The 23,380-nt window shown below is 44.6% G+C and overlaps 1 protein-coding gene across 7 annotated transcripts in view; it reads left to right on the forward strand.

Annotated features, from left to right (window-relative positions):
* The window catches only part of MVB12B (multivesicular body subunit 12B), a 75,287-nt gene that overhangs the window by 45,833 nt on the left and 6,074 nt on the right, over nucleotides 1-23,380 (forward strand). For 5 of the 7 annotated variants that reach the window (XM_062591343.1, XM_062591346.1, XM_062591340.1 and 2 more), the window contains 2 exons: nucleotides 17,077-17,132; nucleotides 19,069-19,128. In XM_062591343.1, coding sequence (XP_062447327.1) covers nucleotides 17,077-17,132; nucleotides 19,069-19,128 — 116 coding nt within the window. Of the gene's footprint in view, nucleotides 1-17,076; nucleotides 17,133-19,068; nucleotides 19,129-21,141; nucleotides 21,270-21,537; nucleotides 22,363-23,380 lie in introns of those variants that run through there. The other 2 variants (XM_062591342.1, XM_062591348.1) reach the window with 2 other exon arrangements.

The following is a 23,380-nucleotide window of genomic DNA, read 5'->3' on the forward strand; positions in this document are numbered from 1 at the left end:
TTGTACGCAGCTCTTGTAGGTGGCGTTTTCTCAATGTGCCTGGCCGTTTATTTTGGCATCATGAATCTTTTGTTACTCCATATTTATTTATCTCAAAGATACTTTATGGAAAGTTGAGAACAAACTTGGTGAAAGGAATCAAAGCATTTTCACTCAAGTGAAGGCAGAGCCTCCCTGTGCTTCCCACACCCCTTTCATTCATTACAGTATGACAACACGCTCAGTTTAGGGAAGATCCACCAGAAGATGCGATGGCACATGGTTTCTCTCTGGAAAGTGCAGGTTCTTATGGACCTGCACGTGGTCTGCTCAGGTGGCAGGATGAGTTCTGTGTTATGTGATGGGCCATAGGTAGCAACATAACTTAGGCAAATGATCAGTGCCGTAGCCTTCGTGAAGTAAGACGATTAGGCAGCAATCTGTAGATTGAAATGCTTGCATAAAATAGGTCCGATCGAGTTCACTGAGGCAAATTTGGACCTCATTAAGTGGCTTTGAAGTGGGAGGAGAATCTCAGCAGGACAATTTGACTATTAGGAAAGAAGTGGTAAGACCCGGTGCTGTGACACTCTCTGTTGGAGAGCCCGGGGACCACGAGCCGTAGACTATTGTTAATGCTGAATTGTCAGAGTTCCTGGTAAGGCACGCTCTAGGATTTGAGTGTAAGGAGAAAAGTGTGTTCCTTAGCTCCTGTAGAAAGTACAGTCAGATTTGGTAAACGGTGTTCATTCTGACACTGGTTTATAGTCCAGATTTCTGGAGGCAACAAAAAGAATGGAAACTGATGCTAATGATCTGGAAAGACATCAAAGCCAGTGGATTCCAGAAAAAGAAACCAAGTTGCTTTCCTGTATTGGACAATAAAGATCTTGGCAAAGGGAAATCACAATTTGTCTGCATAGCTTTATTTTTTAGCATTTATTTCGCACATTGCTCTTATGGTAGCAGTTTACTTCCACATTCCTCCTTTCTTTCTGGAGACTCAGTCAATTTCTCCAGCATAGTTTTGAGTTTGATGTTCTTTTGCTCTGAAACATGTCTTGTAAGTGTTTGCCAGCATGTAGCCATGGAGTCTGGCTTGAATCCCATGGCAGCGATCACCGTGTGGAGTCTAAAGAGAGCTGGTCTTACTGCTTCGCTTTCTGGCAGCTTCATTTTTCCACTGCTGCTATTGACTCAATACATTGTTGCATGTGCCATGTTAAAAAAAAAAAAAAAAAAAAATCTCTTTCAGCGGTCTTTCTAAATTAACAAATAGAGGAAAAATTGAAGATTTCATTACATTTCAGTGCCCATATGTCGGCTTCTTTCTTGTTGTTGCAAAATGTCAGGTTATCTATACCACAACTGCCGCTTACTTCTCTTCAATGTACATTTTCTTTTAAAAGATACTGTATCTTTTATCTGTATGTAATGAGGACAGACGTTTTAATCAGAGGTTAGTCATTTATTTTTGCAAACTATTGTTTTGCTTCATCATTTTTTCAGATAATTAAATGGTTCACTTGGCACAGTGTATCTGCTTTATTAAAACAGGTAATTTTGAAAAAAAGAAAGATGCTATTTTTTGGATCACTGCACAAGAATTGCTTTTATCTTCATCTTTCAGCATAGTTTCCAGTGGTTTTGCAATACCCTCCTATGTTCAAGTATTTTAGTACACTCCTGCCTCAGAAGGGGGAGACCCTGTGCTGCATTTTATTGTCGATCCAGATTCCTACACTTCCATTCATTGCACTTCTTAAGAATAGAAGCAGAACTAAATTTATTTTTTGTGACATTGAATTTTAATCAGAAAGGTCCAAAAAAACCTAGACAAGTTGTGACACTAGCTTTATTCTGCATTAATCTTAGCCCAGTAAAGAGGTTTCAAAGTCAGCCTGTTCTTTTCCCCTATTGCAATTTCCAGTCTTTGGATATAGAGACCTGGATAATCTTCAAAATACAAAAGGCTCTATTAATAAGCAGCAGTTCAGGGAGCAAAATGCTGCAGCTGCATATTTCAGAAAGGGAAATGTGTTATTTAATATTGTGTTTAGTGAGATTCAACAAAACTATGTTTCTTACTAAATTCAGTTCGTGTTCGTCCGTGGTATACGGATTTCTGCATGCCTGCTGATGCGTTGTAGCGTCCCATGTTCCCAGTGCTCTACTCAGGGAGTCCTGGCTGAAACAGTGCACGGTGAAGCCCCGAGTTCTGCTGCCAGTATATGTTTTTTTCAAACATGAAGGCTTTCCGATTAGTCTAGTGTAGTCCAAAAAGGTTTTTTTGTTAATTATCTTATTTTTTGCTAAGTTGTACAAAAGTATGAAGGTTTTGGCTGTAGTGCTGCTCTTTGCTCGTCCTTTTCTTGCATTTTGTCTGAGTTATCTCGTGAAGCTGCTGATGGATGAGGAGAACTTTCATGTTCTCCTGCTGTAAGATATCAGACTTCCAGTCTTCATCCATTTTTCGCATCTTAAGCATCGTCTTCCAAGGAAGCTGCTTGTTGATGTGCATGCGGAGAATCGCCTGGTTCCCCACCCTCCGAGACGCCGGCGGGGGGCCGGCGCGGAGGCCCCGCGAGCCGCCGAGCGCGGCCGCGGCCGGGTCTGCCCTGGCCCCGAGGCGCCGATGGCGGGAGCGGGGCCCCGGGGTGGACCTGGCCTCGCTCCGCCGGCCGGGAAGGGGCCGGCCGGGAAGGGGCCGCCGGAGGAGCCCGACCGTCCCGAGGCGGCAAGCCGTCGGACTTGTGCCGGCCGCTTGTGCGGCACAGCCTTTGAGCGGGCTGTAGTGTGTTTGTTTTGCTTTTGAGTGCCGTAGGGGTTTTTTTGTTGTTTTTTTGTTGTTTCCTTTAAATAGGAAGCTGCTATGTAGTTTGGATATTTAAACAGTTATTAACCGAATGACAATTAACAGATTGCATAGACAGATTTTCTTTTCAGAACCTCTGAAATGCAGTACAGTTTGCAAAACTATCACAGCATAGTAATGACAATGAATTTTGATTTCCCGGAACTGATATTAGACTCCTTATTAAACTATGTGCATCTGCTTTTAATTTACTCCAAATAATTGGAAAATGCAATGAAGCTTTCCAATTAAAGCACGGCTTTATGCTGTTTAATAATACCCCCATAATATTATAGCTTATGAAGTGACAGGTGAGTTGGTGTATGAATAAAACATAAAGGCAGCAATAAGGGACAGAAAACCGGAGACAGTTGTTGGGGATTTTAAATGCTGGATGTAATTTGCATATATTAATCTCTTCTTTTCAGCCTTATCAGGCGTTCTTCAGTATTTGAAGTTAAAATAGCGTTGACAGGCGGGAGTACGCTTAGTTTTTTCAAGGATTTATTACTTGTATAATTTCTGATCTTTAATAAGCAGATATGACTGATCCTCATAGTTCTATAGAAATCGGTTAATTGTTCCAGATGGCGTGTACTGATTATGCAAAATTACTTTTCACACCATTTTTTTTTTCTGATGGAGTTTGGAGTAAAATTAAATTTTTTATAGCCTTCTTATCATGCTGTTTTACAGTGGTTTTTGCACAGAAGTTGAATTTAATCTACTATATTACATTGACCAGCAGAGTTATTCTAATGTTGCATTTTGTGATTTGACAAAGAATAATAGGACACATTGCTCATTGTTCGTTACTGTGCTGCTAATAAAAAGGAGTTCTAGTGCAGAAAACCAGGCTGTTATTTATGAAGAATGCTTAATTTGCACAGTTAAAAATGCAAAATTGTTACAATGAGATGTTCTCTCGTTTGGATAGAGGACTTGGGCAGAATAAATGAAAATAGTCTTGTTGCTACAGATTTCATCTAATAAAGAAGGAATTTTTTTAAATGACTCGTGCGCTTAAACCGTATTTTATTGGGAGGAGCAGTCATCCAGGCAGCGCGCTCCAGCTCCTATCAAGAGGTGTCACTGGTGTTTTCCCTGATTATCATAATCCGGATATCTCAATGGCATAATTTCATAATTGAAAAACATTTATAAAGGTTGTTGGGCTTCATTTATCTAATGAAAAGCTGTTTATACAAAATAAGCCACACACAAAACCTGCGTGCTAATCAGGTTGTTGGGACCCGCTCGAACGTTGCTCGCGGCGGGGCGGCGAGGGGCCCCCGCGGCTCGGGCTGCGGGGCGAAGGCGCGCGCCCCGTCCCGCGCGCCAAACCCGGGCCGGGAGTCCTCACCGCCACCTCTCAGACACTTGAGGGGAGGCTGAAGGTACAGTCAAGGACTGAGTCTAATACGTCTTATTAATCTTTGAAAAGCAAAACAGCAAATGTTTAAAAAATGACCTTGTAGTTAATGGAATTAAAATCTCCAATTAAATTAGAAAAGTGGGGATACAGTAAATGGACTTTTACAAAGAGTGCTTATTTTTAACTCAGTAGAAAAAAAGACAAGTAATTAACTCAGCCATTAGAAAGCTCAAAATTTCTCTTGTCTCCTGTGGAACCAGAAAATTGTTTCGTGTATACTTCTATGAATGTATATGTAATGTATATGAAGAGGACTAATGGCATAAATCAGAAATGATTAAAAAATATTTGTTCTAATGAAGTAATAATTTGGTAGTAATGCTTTTCATCAGTGTAGCTTAAGGCTACATTAAGTGGACAGACTTTATATGGATTCTCTAATTTTAATCTTCAAAACGCTATCTAATGTCTCATTAAGACTTGCATATAATGTATCTTAAGTACAGTCATTAAATATAGTTTAGGGAGATTTATGTTCAGATATTGCTTAAAGATGTTTTAATAGGCCCATTTACTCTGACGATATTAATGAGCTCTTAACACATATTAAGCTTCTAAAACTAGTAGTATTACTCTCTCAGTGAACAAAACAACTTAGGAATTGTAAATGAATTGGATGCTCCAACAAGGCTGTTTTTCAGTTGAGTCTTCAGACACCCTCCTGAATGTGCTTAGCTCCATCTGCGTCTGGGTCTGTCCCTGCTGCAGTTTCTGTATACTCCGCGTGCTTTCCTCTGATATGCGTTATATGGCCCTGGCAGGGTCAGCTGGCCCTTCGTGTCGTGTGTCGGGTCTCCTGGGCAGGCAGAGGGTTAAGAGAGATTGCCGTCGCTCGTATAACCGTAGGTATGATAGAACTGTGCGTTCCCGTCACATTGTGTGAATACACTGGACTTACTGTAAAAGATCTGTAAAATGTTACACGTATTTGATTGTATATTTACTAAAATAAATTAGATGCTTTAAAGAAAGAGCCAAACATAATCATAGTTTTTGATAAATTCTAATTTTTGATCATTTAAAGTTAACATGCAAGAATTATAATTATATGTCATAAAAACTGTTCATTCCCCTATTGTCAGTTTAGTTCCAACTCTGAAAGTTATTACAAACAAAATTCTCTGGTTTCATCACTCAGCTCTTCTTAAAAAATCCTTCTGAGTTCAGAGACTTTTATAATTACTAAATTGGTTTGTTAGAAGGAGATAATAGCAAATTTCTTCTTTTCATAATTGGACATTTCTTCCCTGTAGGCTAATGTATGCGCAGCACTTGCATACACAATAAGCTGTGCTTTTCAAAAGCCATAACTAGCTAATAAGTGCTGTGGTGTCATCAGAGAGTAATGGTTTGCTTATTAGCATAATTAATGACAAATGGTGGTGTGGAACTGGTGGATTGTTTTAGTAGATGATGAATGCGTTGCAGCCTAAGTTGAATGCTGCCAAGTAGGCCTTGCTGGCTGTCAGCCGTCTGTTCTTGTGCAGGTAGAGCTCATTAGTCACGGTGCAAGTGTGCCAGGTTACATTCACTGCTATTTTGAGCGCAGAAAACTCAATAAAATAAGCCACTGCCCTGTCAGGGTTTCCGTAAAGTATCGTTCTGGAATCTCCTGGTCTGTCGCCGGGAGCTCGGCTGGTGCGGTCCGGGAGCAGGATGACTTGCAGACCTGCCGTGGGGCGCTAAGCGGCGGAAGGCGTTAGACCAAAATGCTGCTGGGAATCAATAAAGCACTTACTGGGAGACAAAGTGCTGCACCCATTTGGAATATTTTTGTGGGCTGTGAATGTTCTTTTTCCTCTAAGGGTAGGAGAGAAGCTATAGGCGACCATCCATGCTATGAGATGGGTGCATTTATCTGTGACTTGATTAATCAAGGCTAATTTGCATTCGCAAATGAGACTGATAAAAATGGAGTTACCTTTTCACCTTTAAAGGGGAGGAGGGATTATTTCTAGGTTGTCTCTTTTTTAAGTGATAAGCAACTCCTTTACCAATAAGGATGAAAATACTTAATTTGCATTAGCAAAAGAAGCTAATTATTATATAGTTAATTAGCATCTGGAAATGAGGATTATCTTAATTACAAAGCACAATTTCCTTAATAGCTACAAAACTGTAAGTTTGATCTGTGTGGAGATTGGTGACTATTATTATGTAATTAGTGATCATATTAATGGTGCAATGTATTTAGATATAATTTGCATATGCAAATGAAATTTACCTGATAGAAATATGTGGCTCCAGTAAAGACTCTGAACACTTAAAAATTAAATTACGTTATGAAATTCAAATCCTGAATTGTTGTTTAGTAGCACTTTGGATTTCTCCTCTCCTGCAGCAAGGCGCCGGGTGCCGGCCGCAGCGCCACGGCCCGGCTGTTGGGAGGAGAGGGAAAATCTCCCCGTCCCTCCTGCTCCCCAGCCCTGCGTGTGTGACAGCCTTCTGGCACCCAAGCATTTTCGTGGGCAGCGCAGCCATCACCATTGCCCTGCTGGCATCTTGTCTCCTGCACTGAAGACTGTGGCCTTGGATCCTTGTCAAGGCTTTTTTGGTTGGATGACTATTGCCTCAGTTGTATGAGAACTTATTTTCAGAAGCAAGCATTCTGTGATGATGGCATCAGTGAGCTCCCTGGAGAGGAGATGGGAGCCCCACTGCCTTTGTAGCCTTGCTCGTAATTTGTTTCTGCTTTCCATTCGTATTTATGCATGTTCTTGATATGGAAAGCATGACGCTTGCAGGGCAGCTGATCTGTCAGCCTTCCCCTGCCTTTGTTGGAAGCAAAAAGCTCTACGTATGTTTAAAAAATGGAACAAAATCCTTTAAAAGAAAGTGGTGGTACAGGAGGGTGGTGTGCACTGCAGCTGGCTCCACACTGCTCACTTGGTGTGCAGGCAGCCACCACGCAGCGCCGGCCGGGGCCGGGCGGACAAGCCGCCACCCCTGCACCCGGCAGCGTCCGTGGCTCCCCAGGTGAGAGCGGCCCTGGGCAGAGAGAGGCTTTGTATTCAAAGGCAGCCCAGATCATATTTGTAGCCATGGCAGTGACAACCCTCACCCCAGTTTTACAAGAAACACACCTCTGTTGGTGTCTCAGCAAAGAAAAACCAAAGCTTCCAGCGCCAGCTGTTGCAACAAAACGCAGCGTGTTTCTTTAAGATACCCAGGTCCTAACCTGTAGTGCTGAAAATGACTGAAGTGCAAAAAATACAAGTGCTGGAAGGAAGCAGCCATTACCGAACAGGATGTTTCTCTCATCAAGAGGGGAAAATGTACAGCCGCCCCTGTCGGGGAATACTGCTGCTATTGTGGGCGCTTCCTGATACGTTTTTTGCAACTGTTTGCTTAAGACCGAGCGCTGCATACCTGTGTCTCCATGTGTCTCTACGGCAGACAGACATTACATGTTTAATGAGTCCCAAGGAGTCTGCCTATCATTACATTTAGAGCTGAAAGTAATTGAAAAATGTCTGTGTTTCTCTTCAGTGCAAAGACCCTGGGTAACAACTGGAGGAGCACCTCCCGCTCCCGTCGCTCTAGGAAGGGCTCGCTGGCCTTTAAGACCTGCTCAAATTCTTCAACAGTCCAGCACCCGTACCCTGTTTTGTATCTGCTCTGGGCTAATTAATTAAAGGGTTCTTGCTTGGAAGTAGCACATGCTTAGGTGTGATCTTTGAAGTTTAGTATAGCGCGGAGACTTCAAAGGAGACGTTTTATTAAAAAATAATAAAATCAAGAGCGCCTAAACACTTGCAATTTGAAGAGCCTGTTTGAAGTCTCTCCATGTTCTCTGATGCCGATACAGCCGCAGCACCAAGGTACTATTTAGCTGTTACTGTGCAGTACTTAAACTTTATTTAGAAAAGAAAATAATCAAAACCAGGAGCATTTTCTCAAGTCTTTTCGTGGCTTGATCTAGCAGTAAAGAATTAATTGTGTTGTGTCATGAGCTGCGCAGGAAATAGAGCAAATCAAGGCTGACAATCAAATTAGCAAAAATGAAAATTTAATCCATGTCTGCTTTTTTAATCGATGTCATTTCAAGACAAACAGAGGAGCTGCAAGCTTGCCTGCCCGCACGTTAAGGTGGCGCGGCGCGGCAGGCTGGTCAGCGCGCGGGAGCCGCGGGCCGGGAGCGGGCAGCGGGCGCGCGGCACGGCCGGCGCGGGCGGCCGCCGCGCGGATGGCGAGCCCGAGCCGCCGAGGACGCAGCTGCGGTGCGTCTTGGAGACACTGTCAGGCTGCCGCTGATTTGTCACGGCGTGGCGGTCGGTCGGGTAAGGGAGTAACGGTGTTTTCCCCCGCTCCCAGTTGGAGAAGTTATTTATAGCAGGGCTGGTTTTGATGGGCTACAAAAGAAGCTGGAGAAGGGCCAGAAGAAACAATGGTCATTTGCTTAATACTCGGGTACTTTTCCTTATTAAGAAAGTAAGCGTGCACCTTGGGTGGTGGGGGCAGGCGCCGTGCGCCTCAACTAAACGAGCGCAGCCTGTGACGAGTTTAGGCGTTCCTGATTGCAGCGGATTTGGCAAGTGCTGCCAGGGAGGGTTTGCTTTTGTTTTCCCCTTGAGGTTTTGGTATCATTAGTGATTTGGAAATGCGGCGTGGTGGTGCTCCATCTGGGACTCGGCGCACAGTAGCTCAGAAAGAACACACACATGTTTACTATTCGGGCTGCTATTTAAATTACTGTGTACAGAAATACAGAAGTAGGAGACTTAGCTGTGCATTATGAAGAGCGTGGTTTATTTTGAAAAGCTTGCATCTTCCTCTTGATGCTTTGCAGACTGTTGTAAAACATGTTTTCCCTATTTCTGAGTAACTTTCCTCTGTATTGAGATCACATAGCATTCCTTCCATTTTTTGTATAGGTGTTCGGCAGAATCTTCCACGAGCTGTATAAGACTCAAAGCGCACTGAGCTTGCTCTGCGGATTCTCGGTGGGAAGCAGAGAGGCACTAATCAGAACCAAAGCTCTCTGCACTTTGTAGAAGATGAAACGCACGCTGAACGTATGGCAAGCGTTTAAGCAGTTGCAGCAGGCAGGCAGGCAGGAGGGGTAGGGTGAAGCGCAGGGTGGGATTGCTCTTTGCTCTGCCTCAGAGCCTGTTTCTGAGGGGCTCTTCCATAAGCAGCATGTAGGTCCAAAGCGCTCGTAGTGCATAAGTGCTGCAGAGCAGCATGGCACGTGTCTTCTTTCACCAGCTCTCTCTTGGCATTTGTGCAACTAGTTTCGCCGATCCAGGTGGCAACACAAGTGGCTGCTTGCTTTCCTGGCTTCATCCTTTGCAGGAGCAGCCGGACTGGGCAGACATGAGTTGGATGGGCTTGGTGGACGTGGGTTGGACGGGCTGGGCAGATGTAGGTTGGACAGACTGAGTGGACGCAGGTTGGACCGTCTGGGTGGACATGCCTCCACAGGCAGGCGTGCTGCTGCATTGGCTGGGCTGCCTGGCCCTGGCTGGGTCTTGCAGGGTCTGTTTCCTCCACGGGTGCTTCTCCAGGTGGTGGGCAGGCTCTGCTCCTCTCCTGCCAGATTTGCCAGGCAGTCTTGTGTTTGGATCTCAGTAGTCTGCGAGTGCTCTGAAAGTGAGAAGTTCCTATCCTGTACCTTGGAAAATAGCTGGCCTACTTGTTACCCAAAGTTAATAGTCACGGCTGTGCAGAGTGGGTGTTCCCAGGTGGAGAAATATCTCCAGCGTAATCAGTTGTGACAGAGAGGCTCCGTGGCTGAATCACGCCCTGATCCCACATATGGCATCACGTTTAGCTGCAGGAATTGTCTCTTGTCTCCTTGCCGTGGAGGACAGGATTGCACGTGGGCTGCGGCTGTGCTGCTGGGAAGGTCTCTCCTGAGCGGGGTTGCCCTGGGTGTGAGGTGTCCTGCCCTCACAAGGCTGGGCTTTCGTGTTAAGCTGTAGTACCTCGTGTGGGAAAGCAACCTCTTTTACTGTTTGCCCTTGGTGTCCACAGAGCGCAGTGTCTGATTCTCAGTCTATTCATTTAATTTAACAATGTCTTCTGTTGGTTTGTTTGGATAACTGCCAGATCAGAGCACTGGAGTGCCAGTAGTCTGTGCCCAGCCCACCTTGTTCTTACATATTTCTAAGTTCCTGATGAAAACAGTGGAGACATTTTTTTCCTCTGGTGTCATTTAGCTGAAAATTAAGTTTTTGCTAAACAGGTGATCTTTGCTGTTTTTATGATATTGTTTTAGGCTGTTTTATGAGATGCTCATCCTGCTGAAACATAAACGCTCTGCTAGCATTTCAGGTCTGGGGAAAATCTGAAGACTTGTCCAATATTACAGAAAGCTATTTCTGAAATCTAAGATGATTTAAATTCAAAAGGGGGTAATAGCATATCCATTTTTTTTGGATAAGCAATGCTTAATTTTCAAAGTGATGCAGAGGAATGTTTTGCAAGGCACTTATTTATTTAAATGTTTTTAATATCAGCAATTGAAAATGCAAGTGTAAAAGGCCATGCAAAAATAGCAATAAAGAAATTCAAAACTATAAAAGCTTATAGTGAGAATTTAAACGCAGAAACAACTGTTATTTCCTTGGGAGTTGGGTATATAAACTCTTCCATGGCTGTGTATCCCCACAACAGTGGTGTGAAGAATTAGTGCTCACTGCAGTGTGCAAGCTGAACCCGCCAAGCACTGAGGCAGCTATTCATCTATACCCAGGAGCTAAATATGACAATGTTAGCATTTTTCATTTCCCTGACGTTACCATTAATAAAGCAATGATCCAAAAGAAGCTTTGCTGAGTCTGTTCTTTATGCTTCCATCACTCACGACTAGATAATTTCACACAGGATCGTTTTTAAATTAAATGACGATAAAAGCGCTCTGCTGTCCTGTGTTCACTAGTTCACAGAAGTCTATCAAGTCATTAATGTGTCATGACAAACTGCTAGTTGGGTACAAGAATAATTAATTATTTGCATAAATAACAGGTTGAACTTTGTGCTTTGAACCACAATGACATATGCATCGCATCATGGACATCTTAAAACCTCTTGTGGAGAGTTCATACGAGGGGTTAAAACTGAGCCTAGAGTATTTGAAATCGTATCCTCGCCACGCTTCAAACGGTCAGAAGCTTGGCTTAAGTTTTGATGGTTTTTGTGTTCTTAAGTTCTTCATTAATGGCTGTTTCAAGAAAGCATCTGATCATTGGAGATTTCAGTGAACAATTATACAGATTTTCATAATCACCATTAATCACCACATATTTTTCAAGATAATTATAGCAATTATTATTTAGATTCCTCTTTTATGTGCACATTGTAGAAAAGAACAAGTGCTTATTATACTGGGTAGTGTAGAGAACTATAGTCTTAAGTTCTTTGTCATCCAGAAACTCATTATGTTAGCTGATGCTGCCTATGAAAGTTCGTCAGCATGTTTAAATTAGGGTAGCATTGGCAGGTCTGATTATTTAAATCTGGTAGCTTTGCTAAAAATACAGTTATTCTAGAAAGATGAATTACTAATTTGACAACTGAGATTCAGTTCGAGCCTACAGCACAGAAGGCAGCATCTATCGTATGCTTAGAGGAGGATGACAGTACTTTCTTCATATTAAAGAGAGAATTTCTAAGTGAGCTAACAAAGTTGTATTTTTACAGTATAGTTTTGTGGTATGCCCTTTAAAGGTTGGTAGTAAATATTAGTAATTTATAGTGAAGAAGTGGCAACCCAGTAAAGATTGCTTCATCAACTAAAAATATTGATCTGGTTTCCCTTCAGTTCCCTACTTAGGAGGGGGCTTGCTCCCTTGCACTTGGACTTTAGAAGAGTGGAGTTCTGGCTTTTGGCTCCTTTTAACTCTTTTATCTAATTCCAGTGAATGAACTAATTGGATGTGACCCTCAGGGAGGAGCTGCTCCTCTGAGACAATAGCCATTGAAAGTATTTTTCTTTTTGAAATCTCTTTTTATTTTTTTTCCATTTTGAGTGAGAACAGTGCAGGCACCTCCCTAATCTGTTGCAGATGCTGTAGGTGTAATTACATGGAGGGGAGGAAACTGCTGTCTTTCCTTTCCTGTATCGCACGTTCTCTGTGTTCAACTCCCATGTTACAGTAACGGTGTTCTCGAAGCCCTGGGAGCTGAAGCGCTGTGAGGTGTAGGGGGAGTTTTCGCCCCATCAGAGTAGTGCACGTAGCTATGAAACAGAATTCTTTGAGACCTGCAACTGCTTTGCGAGGGGACCTGAGAAAGGTGTTGTTTCTTGCAGATCCTTCTGCTGACCTGCATTAGGAGCCTTTTTTGCCTGGAGAGTCTGCGGGACTTTGCTGCTTTCCCGCGTGATGCACGTGGCCCGCGTTGCTGCATGCTCGCGCCCGCTCCATCGCTCCGGTCGGCCCTGGACCACGGCGGGGCTGGAGGCGGTGCGGGATCGCACGTGCCGGGTCATGCCTGAGTGGCGAGAGTTTTACTGTGTTCAGCGTGATTTTGGTAACAGGCAAGGAGTGTCTTTCCGGTGGCGGTGCCTTGCCATGGATCTGATCCCACTGATGGCAGCTCGGAGCTGCCCGCCTGGCAGCATGTGTCTGGAGGGGATCGACCGCCTGTCGCTCTAAGTGGTCAACATGGTGAGCTGGGCAGCCTCTCTCCAACCACCCCAAGGCTAAGGTGGTTTTATCCTTCGGGGTGCGCGAGCGAAGAAGTGCGTGTGCGAAGGTGCAGGCAGAGTCTTGGTGTTAGATCTGTCCTGCGTGTGCGACGCTGAGTGCTGCAGCAGCTCCATCCAGGAGTCCGGGGTATTAATGCACTCTTAGCGCTCGGCTGACACTTATAATTTGTTAGATCTTCTCTTCTGCGGCTCGTGAGTTACAGGGAACAGAAGGCTGCCCGGTGACTGACGTGAGGAAGCTGTTCCTTGACGCCCTTCCAGGCAGGTATTGACAGCGGTTAGCCAAGGAGGCGCCGGCGGCTGCGCGGGGCCTGGCACAGCCAGCAGCTCTCCGAACGCAAAATATGGCAAGGGCAAAAGCTAGTATTTCAATGAGAAATTTTAAAACCCTTTGAAATAAGGAGTATCTTCACAGGCTGTGCTGCTTCTGCCTTTGCTTTAACCTATGTGAGCGCGTGGTGGTGGAATGAGGGCACACTGAGGTGGGCACATTGTCGGAGACGCGGGTTCATGAACGGCACGTGCGTGCCGCTGAAGCCCAAATACCTCAAACTACGTAAAAAAAGCAAAGTGCAAGAAAAGCTTTGCCTGCTTATTCAAGAGGCTTTTAAGTGAAATGTGCAAGGTGTGTTTTATAGGTCTTTAAGATTATTTTAAAATTATAACCTTTTAAAATATGTATGTTATTGCATGATCTTACTCATGTGAGCGTATGAGAATGCTGCTTGTAGTAATGCTATAAAAATGGGACCTTTCCCACCTTTTTTGTTCTGAATCAGTGTATTTTATCTTTGGAAAGAGAGTTTTACTTTACCATTCATCAGCACCACTTCCTTCTGTCCCTTTATGTTACTGCCCACTGGTCTTGGAAGTAGCACAGATTGGTGTTAATGAATGTTGAACAGCTTTGGGCCAAATTAAAACAGGCACTGAAGGTCCAGGCACAAGAGTTGCTGGTAAGTTTTGAAATGCTCATGGGAATGTTAATGCCAGGCAGAATCTCAGCACAGCACTTTCCCTCAGCGATTGCCAGGGTTTTCTGAAAAGCAGTGGGGAGGGGGAAGGAGTTGGAGGCTGATGAGGATGATTATTTACAGCACAATATCAGAACAAGGGACGTAGAATTAAAAGCCTCCTACAGTTCTGGTTTCATTTAACTTTATTATAAAATTAACTAGCCACTAAGATCGCACACCATCTCAGGGTACGCTCTGGGAGCGAGGGCACCCACGTCTGCGCGCTGGTGCTGGACACCGCTATGCACATCGCAGGGTCAGGGACAGAGCTCTTTCCGTCTGCTGACGCTCTGCACTGGAGGCCGTTTCATGGAGTTAAATGTTTCGCTTTTCTGCAAGCTAAAGGTGATGCAGGTGTGCAATGAGGGGGTACTTTGTGGTGCAACCTGTGTGCTCATCGAGTATTGCCTTGCCCTGTGTGTCATCCCATCATTACAGCATTACTGCTCATGCAGCACAACCTTGCTTTGCCAGAGAAATATGGAGAGAACATGCATATATATACATGATGTGTATTTATAAATACAATATGCATATATATACCCAGGATGATCCCAGCAAAACGCATTGCTGCAGCTGTTTTTTGTTCAGACTAGTGTGTTGCATAGCATGCATGCTAAGCACGCTCTGAGCTTGAGGAAAGGCTTAGCATAGCAAAGATTCTTGTCCACAAGATATAAAAGTTAACGGCAATTGAAAATGGTTCAGTATTATGGAGGAGCTAGTTGTTTCTGTGTTTATAAATGTGTTTATAGATCTTCTTGGTAACCACTTGGATGTAAACTCTTAGGAGGAAGTTTGGTGCTTCACCCTTGAAGTTGTTAACATGGTGTTGGACTTAAAAAACAAATCAAAACAAAAAAACTTTTTAGAAAGTAGTTATTTTGAATCTCTTCCTATGTCAGATGTTGGCGTGACCGCATTTGTATCTTTGAGGGTGAGGTGTCTGAATCTTTTGGGATGTCCTTTAAAGTATTTGCTTTGGCTTGGGACACAGTGCAGCTTTGAACTAAAGATAAGAGTACGAGCTGTTGCTCCTCACATTTTGTAGATGAATTCCCACCACTCTGTGGTGGAGCAGCCCACATTCAGCCAGTTTTGTGCCGAAACAGTTCTCATTATGCAGGCTAGCACAGCAGTCTCCAAATAGTTGAGCCTTGCTGGCAGGAAACATCCTTCCCTCCCTCCCTGGCGCTGTGTGAGGCTGGGAGATGGCACAGGCAATGACAGCTTCGTGCTTTATTTGTGTAAAGTTTTCTGAATTGGTGGGTGTTTAAATCCTTTTGACTCCTAGTGCCTAGCTATGAAAAGAACTGTTGAATGAGCTTGTTGTTTTCTGATTTTTCCCTTTAATGCATTTAGCCTAGTGATGGGCCTGACACACCAGTTCCTATGCTCGCTCCCTTCGCTTTGGGATTGCAGCATTAATAACACACTTCCATGCATCACGCCATTTTTAAGCATGATCGTTATGATAAAGGGCATATACTTAATTACAGGCCTGCTTAATTACAGCTCTGTTGAAGCTCGTTTGTTTAGGAGAGTGCTAATTGCGCTGCTGAGCCTTTGGCACACCCTGCTTTCATCTGCTGCTTTGCTCTGCACTTTTGTGCTCTGGGAGGACTGAAGTGCTGGGGGACCCAGGGCCCTGCTGCTGCATCCCCACCGGCCCCACGCGGCTGGGGGGCGACGCGCAAACTCCTTGGGGCTTATTCTTTAAATTGCGTTACAAAAGCCAGTGCGTGACTGATCAAAGCGGGTTTCTGCCGGGATTACAAATGCAGATGGCCTTTCAGGTTCAAAACTTCCTGGATTTTGTGATGCTGCTTTTCATCTGTTTCCTTTTGTTTCATGTAGCTTTGTGGCTGCCACATAGCACCTTTGATAATGAAATGACTACAGTGTGATTTTTTAAAGTCAAAAATATACAAAGCTAAAGTAAAATGTATTCTTAAATAACTTTTATTAAATCACTAACATGGTATTACTGGTGCTAAAGGAAGTTGCAAAGCAGCAAGCAAAGAACTGCAGGGTGGGAGCAGATGCTCTGTGAAAGAAAAGCTTATTTGGAGATTACTTGCAGGCATTTCAGGGGTTAAACTTGCTCTAGTTTGATTTTTTTTTTCAGAGCTGAAAGTTAAAGAGTTAAAATGTTAAAGATATAACTGAAGTAAAATGGATGCATTCAGGACTGCACACTACGTTGGAAGTATGCCCTTTTCAGTCTTGTGTAGAAATTGCTGAGGTACATGTTTTAAAAATAAAGTGGCTCACCTGTGCTGACATGTTTTATGGGAGGTGCTCTGTGACGTTACCTCGATAGTAGTAGCAAGACAAAGAACGCTAAACATTACTATGCAATGTAAGAAGAATACACAAGGTAATAAAAATGCAAAAAACCCTCAATATCATTATGGTTGTGTTGCGAACAGAGCACCTGGCACTGTGACATGAGGCTGTGCCATGTACAGTCACGTCCTTGTGTCTGTCTTCATACTTCATTGCTTTCTGTCCTCCAGATGTTGTTAGCATTTTATGTGTGTGCTCGGTTGTTTACTATTGTTTACTGTCATTTTCGTTGGTGGTGGACGGACACTGGAAGGTGTTCGTCTCCAGGTTTAAGAGATTACATTATCGCTAGTGCTGTGACCATTCTATAATTTTCCAAGGTAGTAGCACTTACCGCTTTGTATTTGAGGAGGTAAAAGTTATCTGAACCAAGTATTTTCCTTGTTCTCTTGCTAGGAAACCAAGTTAGCTCCAGTTGCTCTGTATAGTAGTGGCAAATAGATGCCTCTACTTTCAAACTGTTTGTATTCATTTTCAGCTTCAAATACTGTCCTACTTGGGGGCTGGACCAAATTGGAAACAGATTCTCAAAACTGAGACCATAAAAATATATCTGGATAGCGTGGGGGGTGTTCCTCAAATTCCTGGCTTGGTAGGGGCTAACCCAGCTGTGTCTTGAACAGACACAAACCACTGGGAGGTTTAAGGGAGAAAAGGCTGGAAGTAACTTCCAAGAGGTATCAGTCAAATGGCCACGCGGTGTCTATGTGGTGTGTTACGGAGAACGCGTGCAGTCGCCCGCCGGGATCAGCTGGAAGTGTGACGTGTCTGCTCGTTTTGTGCCTTTCAGCAATGGATGGAGTGCCTTTTATGATTTCGGAGAAGTTTGCCTGTGCTCCTCAAGGGGTGAGTTACCTTCATTCTTCTCCCAGGGTCTTAAATTCAGTTTTTGTGGGTGTAATTGATACCTGTGCCTGAGATGACCCAAGCTTGTACTTCAGAATACTTCCCTTTGGGGTGCGAATGGCTTTTACCTGATGATGTCTAGAACTGAATCTCCCAGGAGACAAAACGTTTATCACCACCGAACAGAGGAGTAGCCAAGTGACACTCTGGCTGCTGCGTACATTTGTAATCCCTCACTATAGATACAGGCTCTAAGCAAAGCAGCAGATAAGTCGTTCTCCTAAATTTAACCTGTTGTAGAGATAGCATAGTATTGCCAGCCTTAGGGCCTTTGTTTTGTATCCCGGAATTGCAAGGCCGTGGCAGTGACTCGGTGGTCGTCAGCGCCAAGGGAGGCGCGGCGGAGGTGGCCGGGCTCGGGTGCCCCTCCGCGGCCTGGTGCGGAGCGGCGCTGGGCATCCTGGCCGTTCCCTGCTAAAACTGCAGACCCGAATGCCCACGGTAGCTTTGTGCACTGGTGGCACCTCCAGAAAAACTGGGGCTCCTGGGTTGTCTCTGGGCTAATCAAGTGCAGTTGGCACCACCCCAGTCTTCCAGGGAGCTGCTTAATCTTGAAAAATGCTAGTGATTTTGCACGTGGAGTGCAAGTAACTTTAGCTGACCCAACTTAGCGGGGTTGCCATGGCTACGCTGGCAGAAATCCAGTCCCTATGGAGAGAGGCTGTGCTGTCCTGTTTACCAATTCCAGGCTAGAAAGTTTAGAGAGGTTGTTATGTCCTAATGATACAACAGCTGGACCTCTGCTGGGTTCCAGAAAACAGAAACATGGATAGAAAAATGATTTGAGTATTCCTGTTGCCCTCCGGCTTGAGAGGTTATACGAGCCAAAGTGTCTCTAGTGCAGCAGCAAAACAGGCTTTTTTTTCCTCATGTGCAGCATACTTCTGCATGAATTTAGTCCTGGGGAAGAGCTGTGCTGTGGCTGCTCAGGGTGCCCCATTAAAGGCAGCTCCCTGTGCTGCGGGGTGCCAGGTGGCACAGGGAAGCTGGCAAGGAAGGTGCCAGTTCGGCACACTGCCAGGAGAGCGTCCCGCCAGTGTCCTGGGGCAAGGGCACACTCTGCTCCCGCAGGAGCGGAAACCCTAATACCGACTCAGAATGACTTCTGAGCATCAGCAGCCCAGTGCTAATTTAAGATGGTGATCCAGAGCTCAAAGGCTCAGCATCCCATTACCAGCCCCCTAATCCATCCAATCCCTAAAACAATATCTCTTTAAAAATCAATTTACAAGAGGCTATTACAGCAAACACAGACCCCTGTGATGAATCTGATTTTTCATGTCTTGCTCCTGCATTGCACATTCCTTTTTACTTAGAGAACCTGCACATACACTGGGATGCAGTTTTTCATAGCCATTGCTTTCTGAAAAGGGTTGTTTACAGGCTGACTTGTGTTCCCACAAAGCTGAAGTCCCCTGCTGCTAGGACAAATGCAGAGAGATTAGGTCATGCTAATCCTTCCTTCAGATTCTTTAGACACCATTGCCACCATATGGTCAGTTTGGTCAGGGCTTTCCACGGCCAGCACCTCTCGCACCTGCATGCCATGGCCATGTGAAATCCATAGGGTGCTACAAAGGATGTCTCAGTAACAGCAGTCCTGTGGCCATGAGATAGCTAAAGATTTACCTGTTTAAGGTGACACTATGATGAGTGTCAGCTGTCCCCAGTCAGGGAAACAGGCATTAAAGCTGTTATCTGTAGACCACCTTCTGCTTCTTACGCTCTTGTGGTAGACTGAAAGACAGGATTATGCATGTGTTTACAGATGGTGCCTCTAAATCTCTGGTGATAGAATTTTTGCTGACTTAAACAAAACAAAACAAAACAAAAAACCGTGCTAAATTTGACATTTCTATGTTTCTTTTTTCACCAGATGCAGCCAGTTGACCTCTTGGGCATCACAATCAAAACTCTAGCAGAAATTGAAAAGGAGGTAAGTACCCAGCCATGCTCTACGCAAAATTATCACAAGATCTGCATTTGTGTAGTTGCAGGATTCCCCCCTTATGGAGAAGGTCTTACTTGTCTTTCCCAAGTCACTGATGATGGATAAAGTCAACATTAAGTTAAGTCAGACAGTAAAATCGGAATTACAGATGTCCTCTGTGATTTATACCAGATAAAGAGGCTTTAAACTTTGAATCTAATGATGAAGTTGTCTGCCCTCCATTTAATTCCAGGTGTCTCTTTTATTTAAACTTTTTTCTCATTTTATGAACGTGTTTGTTACCAGCAGGGCACTGTTTGTGCTAGGTTGCCTCATAGCTAGGGAAGCAATTGAACTTGATTAAATGATGTAAGGTAAAGTACATCGTACTCTTTCAGTTTGATGGTGAATGTAACTCATTACCAGGAAAAACAGTATGAATTTTTAGTAAACACGAGTCCTTCAGGAAAGAAACAGGAGACTAGAGCCAAACTGAGTATGATCTGCCACAACAGGTAGCTCATATGTTCCCATGGGGACATTTTGGCATGTGCAAGGATTGGGCTGCAAGATGCTAAGTAGCCACCTGCTCAGGAACAGCTTCCTTCAAGGTAAATGTCTAAGACCATGAAAAAATTTGACCTTTTATTAGCAGTATGTGTTTCTTTGGGCATCTTTGGTCACAAACATCTGTTATGAAGACCAACTGTATTAAAGGCAAAGAGTAAGAATACAGCATAGTAAAACTTTCAAGCCTGTCACGGCAAACACAGAAAAGTGGCCTCTGCACTTTTCGTTTCCAGTTGTTACAGGTCGCCAAATGGCACACAAATGTTACATGCAGATCACAGCTGGATTCAGAAGCAAAATTCTTCCAATTCACACTTGCTCTATGGAAAGTTAGGGATTCCTCTGTTTATTTCCATGATGAAAAGGACTTTATTTGTAAGCTGGGAGGTCTTCAGGGAAAACTTAGTTTCAAGATGAGTGCTAGATGTATTCGTGGTGCAGCTGGATATATTAGGCAGGACTACCTCCAACAGCTCTGTGTTCCCCCTTTCCCATAGAGGTCTGTGACCAGGCAGGGCAAATCTTGGGAAGTGGCAGCAGGTGTCGTGGTAGATCATAGGATCATACATGAGTGGCAAAGCTAGGGTAGAGTGTACTGAGGGCAGGTTGTTGGACCATAGGTGGGGAACCATCAGCTCAGAGGACCTGTCATAGAGCATTGCTGGAAAACATCATATCCAAAGGCTGCAGGATATTCTGATTCTTCCTAAATCTATCATCTTTTCCTGCCTGGAAATTTTGTCAGAGTGGAAAAAGAAGTTGGTCAGTTGCCAAAGATTTCCAGATATCCAGCAGCCCAACAGGAGCAGTGACAGTAGCTCTACAGATGCTGCCTGATTCAGGAAATCCCTGACAGAAGCAGCCTGGCTTGCCTTGGGCATGGCCTGCATGCCAGTCCATCTGTCTGGGATTGCCCAGAGGGCAGTGAGGAGCCCCAGTGCGTCAGAAGAGCTTCAGACCTTCAGCTCCATAAGCATGGCTTGCTCAGAGGTGATGACCCCATAAGTGTGTCCACCTACTTTTCCCTGCATGTTGCTGGGAGTTGTCCATGGGGGCAGCAGGGTTTGTTCTGCTGGAGTGGAAGTGTCAGGTCACATTAGATTTCCATACACCATGCTGCAGCCCTCACCGTGTCACTGGGATTGGAGAGAGGTCTGGACAGCATTGCTGCAGAGGCGTGGATGGTGTAGCCTTTTCATTGTGCCCTTCACCAGCCTGCTGAATGCTGAAACACAGATACCAGATTTATTTATGTGGCCATGAAAGGAATTGTTGATACCTGCCAGTTCTCCCCACACCCTCCTATTCCATTACAGACCGTGTGTGTTTCAGAGTAATGAAAAGTATAATTATGCAGCCCATATTCCTTGATGAAGCATCTTGTCTGCACATAGATAGCTATGCATATAAATATTGTGAATTTCTGTATGGCTTTATTTCCCTTGCAAGCAATAGCACCATTACAGCAAATCTTCTGGATTTCCAAAGCAGCAAGAACATTTTCCCTGGAGCAGGATGCCTTGCAAAAGATATTCCCAAAGAATTCCAAGAGTTATTATTCTCTGTCATCACATTTGCAGATGTATGTTCCCATCCTCCAAGCTGTGAAGTGAGCCAAATTAAGGGACTCCACCCTTTCAGGAAAATTAGTAAAAATAAATGCAAATCCTGTATTGCACATTCAGGCTGCATTTGAAGTCAGCATCTCCTTGTAGCAGGCACAGACACTGTATAGGGTGGAGAAGAGTTAAAGCTGAGGGCATAGTTTGCCCAAGGTCGCTTAGCTGGACACGCGGCAGAGACAGGAGTAGATGCTCCACAGCAGCTCTGCTCTCTGTCCTCCAGGGTGGCAGGAGATCTTGTGCTTGCTGGTCCTCTGTGCTGTCGTGATGTCTCAGCAAGTGAAAATCTCATGTAGTGGGAGCGTGGTGCGCGCTGCTGAAAAGGACAGGGGCGGCTCACAGCTGGAGCGCCGCGCTGCAGCTGGAGCAACGTGTCGTGGGCTCTGCTGAGCGTGAGTCCTGTTTGGCCTGTCTGCAGGCCTTCAGCGCTTCCCCAGCGTGGGACTTCGACAGAACGCACCAAGTCTTCATTTTAATTTGGTGTTTAGCTAAAAGTCTGCAGAGATTCTAGTTAGTAAAGTGAGAATCTAATATTAATCATTCTTTTTAAATTGACAAGGAAGGCAGTTCATTTAACCACTTAATTGCTATAAGTTTTCATGGGCTGCTCTTTGCAAATATATTTAATGAAGAAGTTGTAAATCTAAAAGAGCTTAAAATTTTAATTTTATACAGAAATATTTTTCCTTGTTCTCATGTTTGTAGTCAATTCTCCAGAGTGTAGTCACATGAAATGTTCTTTAAATGAACATATTTGCTAACTGGCATGATTTCAGTTTTTAAAACATTGGTTCCAGCAATTAGGCATTTTTTTCAGTTCCCAAATGACTAGAGAAATTCGTCTTGATTATAATTGCTCTTAGCCACGCATATCTAATTTGTGTCTTTTTAAGTGTTAATTAGTAAACAGTTTGAGCTGACATCTTTATGTGTTTGTGTCTTGAAAAATGAGGCTTATTGCTTATTTAGCTTGGGGCTGGTACTGCTAGCTGTGACATCATGACATTGAGGTAAAATTAATGAAGACATGTTTGCCAATTAAAAGACAGTCTTGAAAAAGATGACTTCTTGACATATCCTTTTTGCACGGTCTGCACTAGATGATGTGAAGTGGGCACTATATGTTCTTTTAATAGAGGTAACAAAATAGAAGTTCTGTATGTCTTTCATTGATGCCTAGTCCTCAGTTAGCTAGGCAGCAAATAATTCTTAGTCCTGATATTTTGTGTATTAAATAAAAAACAGAGGGAGTACAAAAAAGAAAATACTAACTTTAAAGATGCTTTAGCATCTGACAACCGGTGGTCACTGAGCACCCTCTAGTGCCGCAATTCCTTATTGCACTGAGCGAAGAGCCCGTGTGCCACACCTGTGCTCCGTCAGGGTCCAGCTACCCTTGGGGACAGGGGACCAGCGCCACACCGTGCTTTCTGCTCTGCCACTGCCGCCCTTGCATGAGGCAGCACTCCCTCGGTGCCTCAGTTTCCCCTCTGCAGCTGTTGCCTGCGGCAGGCATGCGTGTCCTGGCAGGCTGCAGGCTGGGGTGCCTGAGGCTGGGGCTGGCCCCATAGCACGGGGAGTGAGCCCTGGCCTGGGCAGGCAGCACCTCCTCAGCTTTGCTCCCCCTGATGCAGGCAGGTAGGAGTGGAGACATGACCAAAAACTATGATGTCTGCTGCCATGGGCTGTGGGTATCTCTGGGCTGGGGTCTCCCACAGAGGAGCCTCCTTAGGGCCCTTTCTGCTGGCAGTGCTGTCCCCAGGTGCTCTGGGCTCAGCAGTTTCAGGAAGAGCAGGTCCACACTGGTCCTAGCAGCATCCTGCTCTAAGGTCCTTAGGTCATGCCTATACCCTGTGCATGGGTGTGTGGCTGGAAAGGAAAGAGAAGCGTCTGCACCTGCAGCTGTCACAGTAGAGCTGTTTGAGCCCGGCTGCTAGGGGCACGAGGAAAGCAGCTCTGTCGTCTGCGCAGCCTCAGCAAGGTGCTCTCCCGTGGGAGCCGGTGGCTCCCCAGTGCGTTGCTCTGCCTTGGAATTACTACTTCCCAGGAGCCTCTCCTGGAAGATG

This window comes from Rhea pennata, chromosome 18, assembly GCF_028389875.1.
Source record: "Rhea pennata isolate bPtePen1 chromosome 18, bPtePen1.pri, whole genome shotgun sequence".
Classification (NCBI taxonomy): Eukaryota; Metazoa; Chordata; class Aves; order Rheiformes; family Rheidae; genus Rhea; species Rhea pennata.